The 14,790-nt window shown below is 33.1% G+C and overlaps 1 protein-coding gene across 2 annotated transcripts in view; it reads left to right on the top strand.

The window, feature by feature from the left end:
- LOC122402969 (lissencephaly-1 homolog) overlaps nt 1-9,890 on the top strand; it is a 77,109-nt gene extending 67,219 nt beyond the window's left edge. For both annotated transcript variants that reach the window (XM_043406216.1, XM_043406225.1), the window contains exon 7: nt 4,443-9,890. In XM_043406216.1, coding sequence (XP_043262151.1) covers nt 4,443-4,516 — 74 coding nt within the window. In that variant the 3' untranslated portion in view covers nt 4,517-9,890. The remainder of the gene's footprint in view (nt 1-4,442) is intronic.
- The last annotated feature ends 4,900 nt before the right edge of the window (nt 9,891-14,790 follow it).

Here is a 14,790-nt window from a genome sequence, read left to right on the forward strand (position 1 = left end):
CACGGAACATTTGGCAACATCATGTTATTGAACTAGCTTTAGAAACGTAGACGCTCCGAAGAAAGAAATTTTCTTCATGGAAAAATTGATCATTTCTAAGCCAATGCTAGCAGTATTACTTTTGGAACTATCAAAACAAAGGGAAGAAAGTGGATGCCAATTTCAAGCAGCGAAGAAGATAACCTGAAACTTCGATATAAATAGTTTTTATTTTTATTTGTTCTTGTTTTGTTTCAAATTACATCTGTAGATTTTTTTTTTAAATAAACACATTTTGTCCTATGTTCTTCTTTCTTGTATTGTATACATATAGTGGTACTCAAACTAAGTTTTTTTCGAGCTTTTTTGTGGGAAATTATACAAGGGCAAAGTTATCTACAATTAAAAGTTGACATTGCCCAGCTGCTCCTTATTTGCTTTATTTTTGGTTCATCATTTTTTCAAGAGAAGATTTATGATATAAACATATGATATGATATGATTTACATATGATCAGTGCCCCATATATTGAAAAAGTGAATTAGAAATTTCTTGTTGAAAATTGTACGGTATTGTTTTGTTTTCATGTGTTTGCAATGAAATCGTATAACGCGTGGTATAGTTGAATTCATCTTATTACGTCCACTTTGTCTATGTTTAAGAAAGGTATAATTAGCATTTTAAAACTGTACATGATCTTGAAATGCTCTTGTGTTATCACCTATTGTATTTTTTAAATATTGAGATTTCTTAAATTCCTCTAAAGCCAATTCATTCATTTTTATTTTAAATCTAAATTAATTAAAATCGATTGCTCTTTGTATATTTGCAAGCAAGTACTCGTGACTAATTGCACGATCGTCTGATTCATAGATGTTTGTAAGTACTTAATGTGTTATATCGTGCTCGAATCAGTGCTCAGAACAAGTTATTTAAATTATAATTAGTCAAGATATGTACATTATCTGTGAATAATCACTGTTATGAAATCTTTTATGTAAATAAGAAATGCCACGCACGGTTGTAAATAGATAGAACATGTCTATTTATCCGACTATTCGTTTTAAACAAAGATAGAAATTATTACTATTCGTCTTATTTAGATTGATCAGTTTGGGACGGTACAGTTGTTTCCATCAATAGCCTATTTCATTATTATATATGTATGTTGTAAAGTGTAATTGTGAAAAATACATACAATAGTACTCGTTTTTAAGATAGAATTTTTATACTAGACTTAAGGCTCGGAGCCATGGCCACCACTGTTTATGTTTCTTCCACGTAAGATCCAACATCTTCATCGGCTTGCAACTATGCTAATAAAAGTTGATTTTTATCTCGCATGAATCAAATTACATCCTCTAATGAAATATAACATTCTTATATCCTTTATAATATCTTTCTTTTTTAGATCTAATCAAATATATCAATGATGACTCGAATTCTGACTTTTTCAGAGTTTCTTTCTAATACAAGCATCAACTAACATCATTTTCTCACAGATATTTTTAATTATTTAATTGTTAATTGCAATTTCAATTGCAATTATTGAAAACAATCGATTTTCGCAATGAAAAAAGTTAATTGTCAATTTGGCCAATTATTTGTCAAATCGATAAACTCCACAAAAGGAAAAGTAAAGAAATTAACAAAATAATATATATACTTTTTTAAGGTCCCCTTTAAAATTTAAATTTCTTTTCGTCAACTTATAGTGTTAAGCATAATTATTAAGGAAATTTATTTCAAATATAAAAATTTATGCATCAATCAAGTTTGTAACACTAAAATTTTGAGAAGTTCAAAAAGTAGAGTTAATCGCTTTGGCTTGTAAATAGCTATATTGTACTAGCTGTGTCGGCGGAAGCGTTTCAGATGTGAGTGTAAATTGGCAGAATTCAAGTCACAAATGATCTGGCAAGTCCAACTTGGGAAAAATTATTGTAGAGTTATTACAATAATTTATATTTTGGAATAATAATTAGGTAATATCCATGCCATTCCTTACCTAATAAATGATGTCACATTTACAAATAAGATACCGTTACTCCCACTTGTATTCATGCACTACGCAAACATTTAATTTAAATGAAAAAAACCTGTTTCTTAATAATACTTTCTATTTATTATTATCAAATATTGTTTATTACACCACTTTTGTGTACAAAAAAGTTTTGATTTCGTTTATTTAAAAATCCGAAAAACAAAAAATGTAATTACCCATAAAAACTCTTACTTGTATTCGTTCGTGAAAGAATACACATATTTTCATTTAAAAGTAAGTTATTTTAATATTTTGTTTGTAAACTTCGTGTCTAATTATATCAAGCAATCTATTTGGCATTGATTGAACTAATTTATTGGTTATTTCATGTTTCTCCAATCTGATTTTTAGTTTTGTATTTTTAATTGGGTTTATATCTGGACTCTGTGGGGGTGTTTCTAGAATCATATGTCGTTTACAGCCTTATTCAAAAGTTATGAGACGAATATGAGATACGAATGAAATAATAATACTATGAAATAGTCATACTAAATGTAAATACTAACATTGAGTCTATCTCTGTCTAATCTATATTTACTCTTAAGACCGTCAAACATTATGAGAGTAATTTTTACCAATCTATACTATTAGATAAGTTGGGCTTCAAAATGCTTCAGTTATAAGCGTGAGATACGTCGTTAATCATGAATAATTGGACTTAATAACATTTTTGATAATATCAGATAGCAAATATTTACTAGCTTAGATGAAGATAGCTTAGATATTTTCATATTGCATCGCAGTATTACTATTCTGTTGCTATTTCATATTTGTTTCATAATTTAAGAATAAAGTTTTAAACGCCATATATTTATACATAGGTTTACATTTATGGTTGTTCGGCCATACCTGGGAAAAATTTTAATGGGAGATTCTAGAGGCCAAAATAAGACGAAAATCAAGAATATCAATTTCTTGACTAAGGCTTCGTTAAAAAGTTACTGAAACATTAAATTAAAAAATTAAATTAAAATTTCCATATCATTCTGAAAAAATTATTTTTGGTTGCGGGTGTCAATTACAATCATTTTTGGTGAATACACATACCCCCGAAATCCTACTCAGTTGCGAGAAAAAAATTCGTTACCTAAAATATAATGTCTGATCATGGATGAATGATTCCACTGAAATTACATGAGTTTCAAATCGTTTTGAAAAAATTATTTTCGGTTGCGGGTGTCAATTACAATTATTTTTGGTGTATACACACACTCCCGAATTTCTACCCAGTTACGAGAAAAAAAATTCGTTACCGAAAATATAATGTCTGATCATGAATGAATGATTCCACTGAAATTTCATGTGTTTCAAATCGTTTTGAAAAAATTATTTTCGGTTGCGGGTGTCAATTACAATTATTTTTGGTGTATACACACACTCCCGAATTTCTACCCAGTTACGAGAAAAAAATTCGTTACCTAAAATATAATGTCTGATCATGGATGAATGATTCCACTGAAATTACATGAGTTTCAAATCGTTTTGAAAAAATTATTTTCGGTTGCGGGTGTCAATTATAATCATTTTTGGTCAATAGACATACTCCCGAAATCTTACCCACTTTTGAGAAAAAAATTCAGTACGGACGGAACTTTAAACGTTAATATCTTTTTAACGAAGCCTCCATTAACAAATTGGTACTCTTGATTTTCGTCCTATTATGACCTCTAGAATCTCCCATTACATTTTTCCCCGGGGTGACCGAACACTCTGTATAACATTTTTATTCTTATTTAGTCCTATTGTATACTATACAACTGCAGTCCTATATGCTGATAAAGATCATTAGCTTTGATAAAATATGAAATTATTGGAAAATTGCGAGCGATTTGCAAAGACGTGTAAATTTTCTTTCAAAATATTTACGCATTTGCTTTATCCGTGATTCCATCAATGATTACTAAATTATTTATTTCATCTGCAGAAAAACACCATTGTATGTTTGTGCCCGCCGTTGTATTTTACTGTAGGCTAAAGAATTGATACTTTCAATGTTAAACAAGTATTCTAATTTTGTTATTTTTCATATTTAAGTATTATTACATGCATGCAATGTAATTTATATTTTGGAATAATAATTTTATATCTGATTTCATTTTCATTACAATGGTTTAAAAACACTAATTTCTACAAGAACTTGATTTGTCGTACGAATACGAGCGAGAGGTAATTCTATTTTTTTGTATTTTCCAGTTTTTTAAATAAACGACGAAAGAAACTGCTTCGCAAATAGAATTAGCCTTGCGTGATGAACGATATTTGATACAAATAAATGGAAAATATTAATAAAAAATATGTTTTTTCCATTCATATTGAACGTTCGCGTAGCGTACAAAATACGAATGGAATAACTGTATTCGTTTCAGGGTAAATTCTTTTCAGAAATCGAACTTACGCTAAACTAGTGACGTTTTTGTAGATTTTCACAAAAGCCATCCTTACGTGGTCACGGGTAGCGTCGATCAAACGGTGAAGATCTGGGAGTGCCGCTAGTCACCAAAACGTCAGGGTCTCGTTAAACCTTCGTCAAAGAAGACAGATTGTGGAAAGAAGGCGTACGATGCACGTCGAATTCGATGGAAACGGCCGAAAGAGTAAGCTGCTACAAAAGAAAAAAAATTATCGTACTATTATTAATATTAACATTATTATACACACATAAACACCTACGGTTAAGAGCTCTTTAATTTATAATAAAGTATACTTAGCGATTATTAATATTATATGTACCTTCTTCGGTAACGAGCTGCATGACTCGAGGAGAGTCGGCCAATATTAGCTTTCTTTCGCGAGGAGGACATTGCCATAAATTATCATCGATGGTTAACAGCCTCTCGAGTATTCAGATAAATTTGATCGACGAAACTTAATCCTTCAAAGAAGACAATTTACTCGTAGAATGTTCCTTGGTGAAACATTTCTTCTGAATTGTTTGAACGCGTCGTTCTCCTCTGACCGTCGACGATGTTAAAGGATGTCGGCTAATGTCACCGCTCAAACATCGCGATCACTCGTTCTCGTTTATTACGCCGATCTCTCCTCGAGCGTTCTTGACGATGTGAAATCGGGAAATCGCACCCGATACATATATAATACAAACACTCGCGCGCGCGCGCGCGAAAAAAAAAAAAGATACACTCGAGAGAGAAATGCGTGGAGACATCATTTAACTGTGTATTGAACGTCAATAATTTATCTAACGCTGGTTGAGTACGTAGCAATTGGTTCTCGTGCGAACTAAGATATACACGATGTAATAAATCGAACGAGCATGTCAAACGGACGAACGCATTAGCACTTCGAAGTCAAAAAAAGCAGCGCTGACAGTGGCAATCGGGCAGCGTCCGTTTGAAATGTTCGATATTACACGTTGCGTTTGTAACCTTGTACGCGCGTACTACTTAATGTCGCGACGAGAATGTAGAAATTGTTGTTTTAAGGTCGGGGAAATATGTGGCGTGATCGGCAGAATCGACGAAATGCGATACAGTATGCAATACGACGGTGCACGGCACCCAATCAGCTTGTGCATTATTTACGATAAATACGAGAACGTAGGGGATGGTCGAGTGGAGTGTTCAAACTTATGACAACGCGAAATGCAAGCGTGTACCAGTATGGAAGTATTTCAGGCATTTAAGTTGTAGCGTGGGTCCCGAGATACGAGAGGTACTAGTTTTATAGTTAGCTCTAAACTACTATTAGAGGTAGCGCAGACGTAATAGTAGACAAAAGCAGAAGGGAATAGAATCAGGCCACGAGTGGAACGATCGACCGGTACACACACTTTATGCGGACACTCGTCAAGACCTCATGTAACAATGCTTAATCGATTAAGACCGATTTTTGAAATTGTACACACTATTCCCCAGCTACAACATCTTTCCTACCATTTTCCTCCCGTTATTTAGGCGAACGACTTCCTTACTTGCTCTCTCCATCCTTCGAGAGAGTCATTTGATTCTATGTGGTAACTAAATTATTTTGATGAACAATAAAAACGAAGTTCTTATTGAGCCGTGTAACGTCGTTCTATTGTACTACCGGTGTGTTTCACCGTCGTTCGTGCGTCGTTGTTTGCCACTTTTCGATCCATTGATAATAAAATCTTGTAGCAACCACGATATTTGAGGTTCTGTTCTTTTGGGAATTCCCTATATATGTACAGTGGCTACGAAAGGCACTCGCAAATCCAGTTTTTTGCAATAATTGTTTTTAAAGAAAAACAAAAGTAATAATGAAACAAGTTTTATTCGATTCTGACAATATACTATGAACAGAACTTTAACAAATCATACAAATAAAATAACACGATAAAACGTAATTCAACAGTAAAAAAAATATTGGCGCGGTAGAAATTTTGAAGAAAAACGGTCAATTTTAGACAAACAAACAGCTTTAATATTTAGCATGCGTTCCATTTGCATCAATTATTGCCTGCAGTCTTCTTGGCATTAATTCTGTAATCTCTTACGTAGTTTCTCTTGAAATTTATAGTCATTCTTCTATATACCATGCATTCTCAAACTTAAGACGCTTTCTCTGCCTTGAGATCCGAAAATATGTTGTGATATCAATGGCTAAATTCTGAGCACAAGGATTCTTCGTTATTGTTTTATAATTTGCCGCTGTGCTCATAGAACTTCTTGACGACTTGACTTTTTTAATAACATATCGGACTGTTGAAACATTTCAGTTCAAAGTTTCATCAATTTTACGATAACTTTCATGTTCAAATCGCAACAAAACAATTCCATTTCGTATATTCACTTTACTTAGTAGACACGATTGCTGTATTACATACAATCACAAACTGTGTCCTAAAATTGTTGAAATATATTACTGTAGACCTATTGTTCACATTTACTTTTAGTTTCCAAATTTAAGTTTTGGTTATATTATTTTACTTTCATGATTCCTAAAATTATTTTTTCATATCATATTGTTGAATAAAGTACGTTGAAACATTTTTCCTTTAAAAAAAGTTATCGCAAAAAACTGGGTGTGCGAATATTTTTTGTACCCACTGTATATATTTATATTTATATAAAACGAGCATATATGTATATGTATATATAGGGGCGTAATTGTGAAAATTCTGCGGAAAACAGATCGATGTATTCTTTTATTCGAGGAAATTTGATCGTTTCGTGTCTACTTTGTTCTTTTCTTTCTCCCAATACGGATAGAATTGTAGCACTCTTGTACAAAACGGTTCTTTGGAATCTTGAGCGTGACAGGATCGCGCACCTGCGGGTCCGATTTTTTGGCGGTGTCCGGGACTCGCTTGAAACAACAGAAAAGATTTTCGAAGCGATCGGTGTATACCCATGGTTACGCTTGCGAGAGACGGACCACACTCGCGGCTTGTTCATCGAGCAATGCATTCGATTTAAGTCACGAACTCCGCAGTACATGCATGACAGTATTTTACATTTATAATAGAGAGGAAAAAGCTAACACATACACGTACACACTTATATATTTATAATATATAATATATATTATACATATACACGTATGCATGTATGTACGCGTGTATATATGTATATTTACACACCCGTATATGTTTATACGCGTACGTACGTGTATGCATACACATAAATATACAAATACATTATTGTAATTAAGCAACGGAATCGAACAGACGCGTACCGAACACGGTCCAATGTTTGATGTTTATACGTAGGATGACGTAATAAAAGTAATGTCGTAGCTGCTTTTCGTAAATTCCGTCGCACTTGCTTTAGTGACTTTTTCGCTTTTTCTACCCGCCCTACGAGAAACGATACCGACACGTCAAGTAGAGTAATAATAAAGTGTTGTCACCATTTGTGATATATACGCATACATCGACGAGCTTTCATTGAAATCCTTGCTGTGGGTCGAACGAAACTGGCGAATTCGTGCTGAAATGTGGGATAAAGGAGGGATATATATATAATATATATATTTAATGAGCCATGACTGCAATGTAAGTAGCGTTTTTGCGTAAACGTGTGGCTCGCAGGGACAGTGACTTTGACATTTTCAATTACCTTTTTTGAAGAATCTGGAACGAAAATAAAGGCATATGTGTCCATATTTACACGGATTGTTAACGTTGAAAATTTCATCCTTTCATCGATGCTAAGTGCTAAGTATTCTGTGTGTACCACTCGCTTGTGGTAATAATCGGTACGATTTCACGTACACTGGCTTTGATAAAGCTGGTTCTGCTACCACAAATGTGCAAGCTGATGCTTTTTGGAGCCAATATACGTTCGCCGAAAGGCATTAAGTGGGTACTTTGGTCTAGAGGTTATAGAAAAAGGAAAGATAAGTTACGTTTTATGTATCGTTATCATTAATCCTTTAAGTACGACGTTCATATTATGTACCAATCCATAAACCTTCGTTAATTGTCGACACTCACTCGTATCTCCTAAAGACGCGTAATAGATGTATATGTATACATATTTTTTGAACATACTTTCTATGACGTAACTTCTTTAAAAATCACTAATATTTAAATAACAAGCTTAATTGTATCGCTTCAGATGGAAAGTTGCACCGTACCCGAGGGGTTAAATTGTACGGAGGAGTTAAACCCGTTTTTCTCGATATAACTTGTACTTATCTGACTAACTCGAAACTTTGCACACATATACAATACACCTTCTCTATCGTGTGGATTAGAATTAATTTTATACGTTTGTTATTGCATAATAAATGTATAAATATATATATTGAAAGCCAAATTATTTCCTTCGGTGAGGCGGTAATTCCGTAATTTTGATTATTAAACAAAAATTCTAGTTGCGATTGAATCGTGAAGACCATCAAATTTTGTTTATATTCTTCGCAATGCACAATTGCTAACGCTCGAAGAAATGTATACGAGTACTTAAAGTACACACAAATATGTGCGCAAAATTTGAAATCGTTAGGTCTATTACTTTTTTTTTCCACGTTAATGCTTCTAGACCAGACCACCCCTTGAACTCGTTCGCAACGATGATGAAATGAACACCTGGTACATAGTTGAGTAACGTGACGATTGTAAAAATAACTGCTCGATCGAGCTTTGCAAGAAATAAAAATAAAAACACAGCCTATTGCATTTGTGTATCTGTGAGAATAATCGATAAGACTTTCATTGGTACGTCGTCGTACGACGTTTTTTGCAGAATGAAACCAGATTTGGGCAAATTTTAATCCCGAATAACGAATAAAAATGTTAGATTAATTCATAAATTAGCTTTTGAATGCGTCTTCGCTCGCCTACATGTCGATTTAAGAAATCCGTTAATGAATTTTAATTTACGAATGAAACGTAAACAGAAGTTAGTTTGTGAACGAACATAAAATTTCTATTCGTTAGTCACGAATAAAATTTGCCTAACTATGAATGAAACTATTAAGATGATAATTTGATAATATTGGTACGTCGCACAGTGTGTCACGTATGTGGAAATAAGGAACAAAAATCATAACTTCTAAACTAATCAGTTTTCAACATCAGACCCCTAATACTTTATTAAGGGAATAGTAAAATGCATTGATTAACGCATAAAAAGTAAATCTTTCTTTAAGAAGTTGAAGTGGACTTTAGTTTTTTCTTAGTATCAAATTTTTACTATAGCAATTTTGCGTTAACAGATTATTAACTAACTTTTGTTTCAAAAGATTGTTTATTCGTGTAACAGAAATATTTTAACGATCATTTTGAGTATAAGATTGTGCGAGACAAAATTCATAACTTTGAACCTATGTAATATTTTTTTATTGTTTGGTGCAATTAAAATATAAAATATATAAAAAACTATATATAATTTACACATCAAATCGGAATTAATGCCGTGTAGTTGGGCCGTGAACGTGTTAGTAATAATTTGTATTTTATTTTCTTTGTTGCGAGTAAATTTGGGCAGCTAAAATTGATGTTAAATTAAAGTTTATGCCTTAAATTAATATATAGAAAATCACGCAGGTAATTTTTATTTAAATTCAATTTAAAATTTATGCACTTAAAATTACAGTAAATTTCAGGTATCATTTTTTACAATAAATTTGGAAATTCAATAAAAATGACGAATATCATTAAAATGTACATTTATTGCTGTTTTAAGACGTTAGAATTTATGAAACATAGACTTCAGTTTTTTTTTTTTTACTTTTGATCATTGCTGAACACACTGTGCGTTGTTCTCGAAAATGACTCGTCAAACTGTGCAATATCAATGCGTCGTCCGTTGCGAATAAATTAATTTCTGTTGTTGAAGGAAACATGATATGAGAAATTTTCGAGCGCCAGACGAAGATGGGTAACATTTGATGTGAATAATAATTTTATTCGTGACGTTTATTCCATCGAACGGCTTTGCACATGCTCATGATGGAATGCTTTAGTTTAGAATTGAAATGTTTATTTTTGTTGAACGAATAACGAATAAATTATCTTTTATTCATTATTCGAAATTTTATTTCTAGATATAATAAAGTTTGTCCATCTCGCAAAAGCGCCATCTGGCATCTTAACTGTGTGACAATTGGAAGCTTAGTAAGAAAGAAAAATAGATGCGTTCAGCATATCGTAATCCCTTCAAGCGACAGAAATTAATGCCTCTCGGTGCATCTGTGAACGTTATGGTAAATTACAACAATCGATGTACTGTGTTTTGTGTGCAAAAGTTGTATAGAAGTTATTGACCGTTTTGCTGGAATCGTTGACAAGATGGCTGAACGTCACACATGGATTCGAATCAGATATGTATTTGTATTTGCTGGTTTTTGTTTGGTTTCTAAGTTAGTTACATTTATTTATTTGCTGCCTTATCATGTAACCTGAATATTTATAAAATATGAAAACCGAGCAAATATTGAAAGAAAAGCGAAATACTAGCGAAGTATGCGTTCGAATCTATATTGTGACGTATTGTTTTCCTATTACAATTTTTCAGTGGTTCTTGACCTTTTTACCCCACGAATCCCATTTGGTAGTCTAATGGAACATTCTATGCAATGTTCCTCAGAATAACGTTCTAAAAATATTAATTGAATCAATGTTTTTCTACCAACATTGAAAATCCTGATTCATTTCTATATAACGCAACAGACAGAATGAAAACTTGCACAGATCGCCTTACAAGACGACTAAAATAAGCTAACGAGGGACGTCAGAATCTTCAGACATTTTTTTAATTTCAATTCTTGCAAATTTTTGGATAGAATTTATATTAGATAGGAAAGGATCGTGGATTCACATTCAATTTTGATGAAGTCATTTAGATACAAATGCTTACAAAATTTGTTTCTTAAAAAAAATATTGATAGAGAATTTTGGGTTTCGATTCCACCATAAGTAAGTACTTCTATCAGTATTTGAAAGTTTCCACAGACGTCACTTTTGTGCTTTCCTTCTATGTTAGAAGCTTAGCTAAGAAAGTTTGTAATTTCTATGTGCAAGACAGTGATAAGATCAGGATATTGAATCAAAGGATTTATGTTAGTCTACTAACTATCGTAATGTTAAAACAAATTGAAAAGATAAAGTTCATATTTTTAGGCACAATGTATGCAATAAAAAATAAATATTTAAAATTTATATGCTCAAGTTCGTGGACTACAGGTTAAGAATCACTAGTTTAGGTAAATAGATGCACTGCATCTACTTACTTCAAACAATGAAGAACGCATTTAGTTCATTAAGCTTTTCACATTGTTTGTACATTTTCGTGAATGTGCATTGACACGAATGCATAGATAGCGCATTTATTTTGGTTCTAGATTCGACGAAAGAATACGAAAATGAATAATTTTATCGATCCGTACTTATCAATTTTGAATTCAATTTATTTTGTATCATTTTTGAATACCTTTCTTTCTCAAAGATTTTCCAGTCTTGAAGTATGAAAACGGTCGAACATATTCCTTACAGTCGGTAATATTGTAGAGTGAGAATTAAAACATGACCGTTTGCGTCTTTAAAATTTTTAATACTTTGGTACTAAAGACGAATGTAATGGTTTCCGGATATATTTTTCTGAATTAATGATCAGTAAAGTTTATAAACTATTCCTGCAATTGAGATATTATCATTAGCATTTGCTATGTAATAAAAGTGCCAACAAACATTGTAATTGAATAATGATGTAATTTACCGTGCCATTGTTATTCAGCACAAATTAAGGCTTTTCATAGTGATCAGGTTAATTGTTTAGTATTGTATACGCGAAAAAAAAATTACAATGGAATAATATTACAAAAATTTATAAATATCAAATTTAGTTACAGCATGTTTTAAAACTCAAACTTCATTTGGTTGTGGAATCCCATTTTTGATAGTTAGATATGTGACCTGTATACTTATTTTAAACAAACTTTGATGTAATATTGCCTGTCCAACGTTTTTCTCGTCAAGATCGGAATAAATCGTCTTATTTATTTTGTATTTAATATACAAAACACTCAGTGAAGCGGAGCTGTATTTCATACAATAGTAAGTATTTATTTTACCTTTTATAAAGCTTAGCAATTACTAATTCCTGAATTTCTCTGTGCATATTTTTGTTTTGGAAATACTGAATTTTTATTTTGTTTTAGAGGGCACTTGCTGCAGTCAGTACAGAATTAATTATTCTCTTAGGTTTAGCACAAGATAATTTCCGTTTAATTGTTAGGTTTTGCTTGACAAGCAGAAATAGAAAATTAGCAAGCGCATGTAATTTTTTAAAGTAGAGAGGCAATTAATTTGATAGAATGAACTATCGTAATTTACAGTGAGTTTCAGAGGATAATCGACTTTTTGTAGTGTTATTGATTACAGTAAGTGGAAAACACGCTTGAGAAATGTAGCTTTTTTTCATTGCAATGAACGAATATATTTTTACCTCGAATAGAATTTAATTTATTTTTGAGTAAATATAATATCTTATTTATGAAAATGTCCCAGACAATATCACAGACGAGATATACCTGGCCTGTGACAATATCACAGACGAGGTATACGAGTAAACCTTTCACCTAATGTATTTTTTCGGCCCATTTTTCTGGGACTCTAGGGCCCCATTACCATTTCCGTGTCACTCGCAACGTTACCAACAGATTTAGAAATGAACACAAGAGGAAGTGAGACAGAAAATGAAATTACAGAAATTTTATTATTTTTTAACGGATTGAAAACTGCACGGTCCATAATTGGACATTAATCGATTAAGATTATTTAAAGATTTAAAGATTATTAAAATACGTAAGGATGTACCCCATTGACAACTACACTGAAAATTCTCTATTTTTTATTTTAAATTGTAATACGTCATTTATTTAAACAATAACTCGGTATGCCAGTCAGAGTGGGTCATCAATCTCCATAAGGTGAAAGGTCTATTCGTACATAGGCCGGGCCATGATATAGCGAGGTCGTAAACTAAACTTTTGAGGGTTGGGACAACTGCACTATCTTTTTTCATTTCCTACATGTATATATTATAAGCAGGTAAATTAAGATATTAAAGACTTGAGTAAGACCTTTATCCGTTACAGTGCCTCTAAAAATGGCGACACTAGATAAAACATTTCTTCGTACGGCCCTGACTATGGTCTAAGGCCCTTAGCTGTTCGTATTTCTGTCAATTCACTTGTTTCGGGAGCTAAAACGTGTAAACTTTGACACCTACTCGAGTTTATGACCTCGCTATATCGTTGCCCGGACTATACCTTGTTACGAGCCAGGGCCGTGCAGCGCGCGTGGCCTGTGAGTGCGACAGAGAGTATGGAATATGGTATCAATTTGTTAGTTAGGTGTACGGACGAACCCGATGCGAAATCGGGGAGTCGCTAGGATAGTTGACAGCCAGGACGAACCTGATGCGAAATCAAGGAGCCTCTAGGATGTAGTCACGTACGGACGAACCTGGTGCGAAACCAGGGAGCCGGAGGAGGGTGAAACGTCGTGAACGAACCCGATGCGAAATCGGGGAGTTAGTAGGATTGTTGATAACGACGGAGACGAATTTAATGCGAAATCGGGGAGCTGCTAGGAGGTTGGAACAACCGCAAACGAACTCGATGTGTAATCGAGGAGCTACTAGGTTGTAAGAATTCGTATTTGGATTCAGAATATGTTAATTGACCTCGTAACTTTCAATTATTAAATATAATATAATTCTAGCGGTAAAGTTATATTATTGTGGGAACGTTTAACTAATAATGATCGCTTTATGCAGTGATGGGTTAAAGAAGTTGGGTAACTCTGATTTAATAATAAAATTCAATATATTCTCAAATCAACGAGTAATTTACAAATGTTCAGTGTAAGTTGTGTCGCGTTCAAAGAATAGTTATAATTACCTAAATACTTCTTGCACGGTGTTGACACACCGGTGATGCGGGGGTAAGTCGGTTGAAAATAAAAACTGTAATGGAATTTATACCGGTTCACGGATTCTATGTATATGGTTTAATATTGATACGAAAGGATAGTGTAGCCCGATCTTACGAGATGCAACTGACTATCAAAACCGTAGACGTGTAACGAGAGACGTGACGTTGACTCTAAACGTGACAGTACGATTATGATCCCCAGAGTAATGAAATCACGGGGTTTATCGATATTTTCGAAGAAACGTAGCCTTTCTTTTGGTTTTTGACGCCATTCGACGCGACCTTTTTAGTTTCCTCCTGGATGAATGTGTCGGCTCTCTTAACAGCGCTTATGTGAATGGCCAGACTCGATCGTGAGACGGGCTGAAGATTATGAAAAATTATCTAATCAGTAACCAAGAATA

This window comes from Colletes gigas, unplaced genomic scaffold (assembly GCF_013123115.1).
Source record: "Colletes gigas isolate AHSC1104 unplaced genomic scaffold, ASM1312311v1 Colletes_gigas_Sc00002, whole genome shotgun sequence".
Taxonomy (NCBI): domain Eukaryota; kingdom Metazoa; phylum Arthropoda; class Insecta; order Hymenoptera; family Colletidae; genus Colletes; species Colletes gigas.